The 1,449-nt window shown below is 71.2% G+C and overlaps 1 protein-coding gene across 1 annotated transcript; it reads right to left on the bottom strand.

Moving 5' to 3' along the window:
- Window positions 1-340: 340 nt before the first annotated feature.
- NEUROG3 (neurogenin 3) lies at window positions 341-991 on the bottom strand. Its single transcript, XM_086900279.1, has one exon. The coding sequence runs from the start codon at window positions 881-883 to the stop codon at window positions 341-343; it is 543 nt and encodes a 180-aa protein (XP_086756405.1). The 5' UTR covers window positions 884-991.
- Between the last annotated feature and the right edge of the window lie 458 nt (window positions 992-1,449).

The following is a 1,449-nucleotide window of genomic DNA, read 5'->3' as shown; positions in this document are numbered from 1 at the left end:
TCTTCTTTTTTCTTCCGAAAACCCAAAATACAGCCGCGGGTACAGACAGCTGCATCACCGCTGCTAAAAATACTCTTATATACAAAAATCCGTATACGTTACGAAATATAATCAATAAATACCGATAGCGACAAATTAATATAATTTACCGTTTAACGAGTACAAAACCGTGATTTGATTTTGTCCGCCCGCTCCCGCTGCGCTTTTCAGCCGAGCGGGACGGGGCGGGGAGGGGAGCGAGGCTCCGGCCGTCCCCCGGCGCCCAGCGCGGGGAGCCCCCGCTCTGCCCCGCCGGCTCCTCGAAGGCCACAGGCGGGGGGCCATGGGCCGGCCGGAGGGCTCAGAGGAAGGCGGGGAAGGCGGCGGGGCCGCGGCGCAGGGCGGCGGGCGGCGGGGCCGCGGGGCAGGGCGAGTCCCAGGGCCCGGGGGAGGCGGCGGCGGGGGCTGGCGGCGGCGCGGGGGGCTCGGGCAGGCTCTGCTCGGCCAGGCGGAGGCTCTGCGTGAGCGCCCAAATGTAGTTGTGGGCGAAGCGGAGCGTCTCGATCTTGGTGAGCTTGGCGTCGTCGGGGAAGGTGGGCAGGACGCTGCGGAGCGCGTCCAGGGCGGAGTTGAGGTGGTGCATGCGGTTCCTCTCCCGGTCGTTCGCCTTCATGCGCCGGCTCCTCTTCTGCTTGCTGAGCAAGCCCTCGTTCCTCGCCTTGCCGCGGCCCCTCCGAGCCTTCCCCTTCCTGCGGGCGGCCGCGTCCCGCGGGGCCAGGGCGGTGCGGCCCGGGGAGGCTCCCCGGCTGCCCGTGGAGCCCCCGCCGGCCGCCGAGGAAGGGTCCTCGGCTCCACCGAAATACGGCTGTCCTTCGTCCGGCGAGCGGTCGCTCTGCGGGGCCATCCTGAGGAGCCAACCCCGCACCGGCCGGCCCGGGAGAGCCCTGTCCCCCGCGGCTGTGTGCGCTGAGCCCGGCCGAGGTGCGGGGCAGAAATGCGGGGCAGAAATGCGCCTCTGGCTGCGCTCTCTGCGCCGCTCCCCCGAGTGCGGGCAGGAGAGCTTGTGCCGCCGGCACACGACTGCAGTTAAGCCCCTATATATAGGGCAGGCAGACAATGGGGATTTCCCGGCCGGGCGGCGTGTGCGCCCCCCCGCCCGCACCCACCCCTTGGCACGCTTTTATCTTATCAGCCCGACGGGAGCGTGCCGGCCCAGCACCGCCCGCTGCCCCGGCCCCGCCACGCCAGACCCCGCCGGCTTCCACGCCGCGTCCTGCCGCCCCGGGACCCCCGCCCCTGCCCGCCAGCCCTCCCCGGGACGGGACCCCCGGGCCGAGCCGCCGACCCCGCCCGGGGGGAGCTGCACCACGGCCGGGGTTGCCGCGCTCTCCGGGGCCCCTCCGGGCTGCAAAGGGGGTCGGGGAGGGGTAAAGGGTCCCCGCGGTGACAGAGGGCTCCCCAGCACTCGGC

Source organism: Cyanistes caeruleus, chromosome 8, assembly GCF_971803275.1.
Source record: "Cyanistes caeruleus chromosome 8, bCyaCae1.hap1.1, whole genome shotgun sequence".
NCBI classification, from domain to species: domain Eukaryota; kingdom Metazoa; phylum Chordata; class Aves; order Passeriformes; family Paridae; genus Cyanistes; species Cyanistes caeruleus.
Note: the sequence above shows the minus strand (reverse complement) of the source record. Positions and strands in the feature narration are given on the sequence as shown.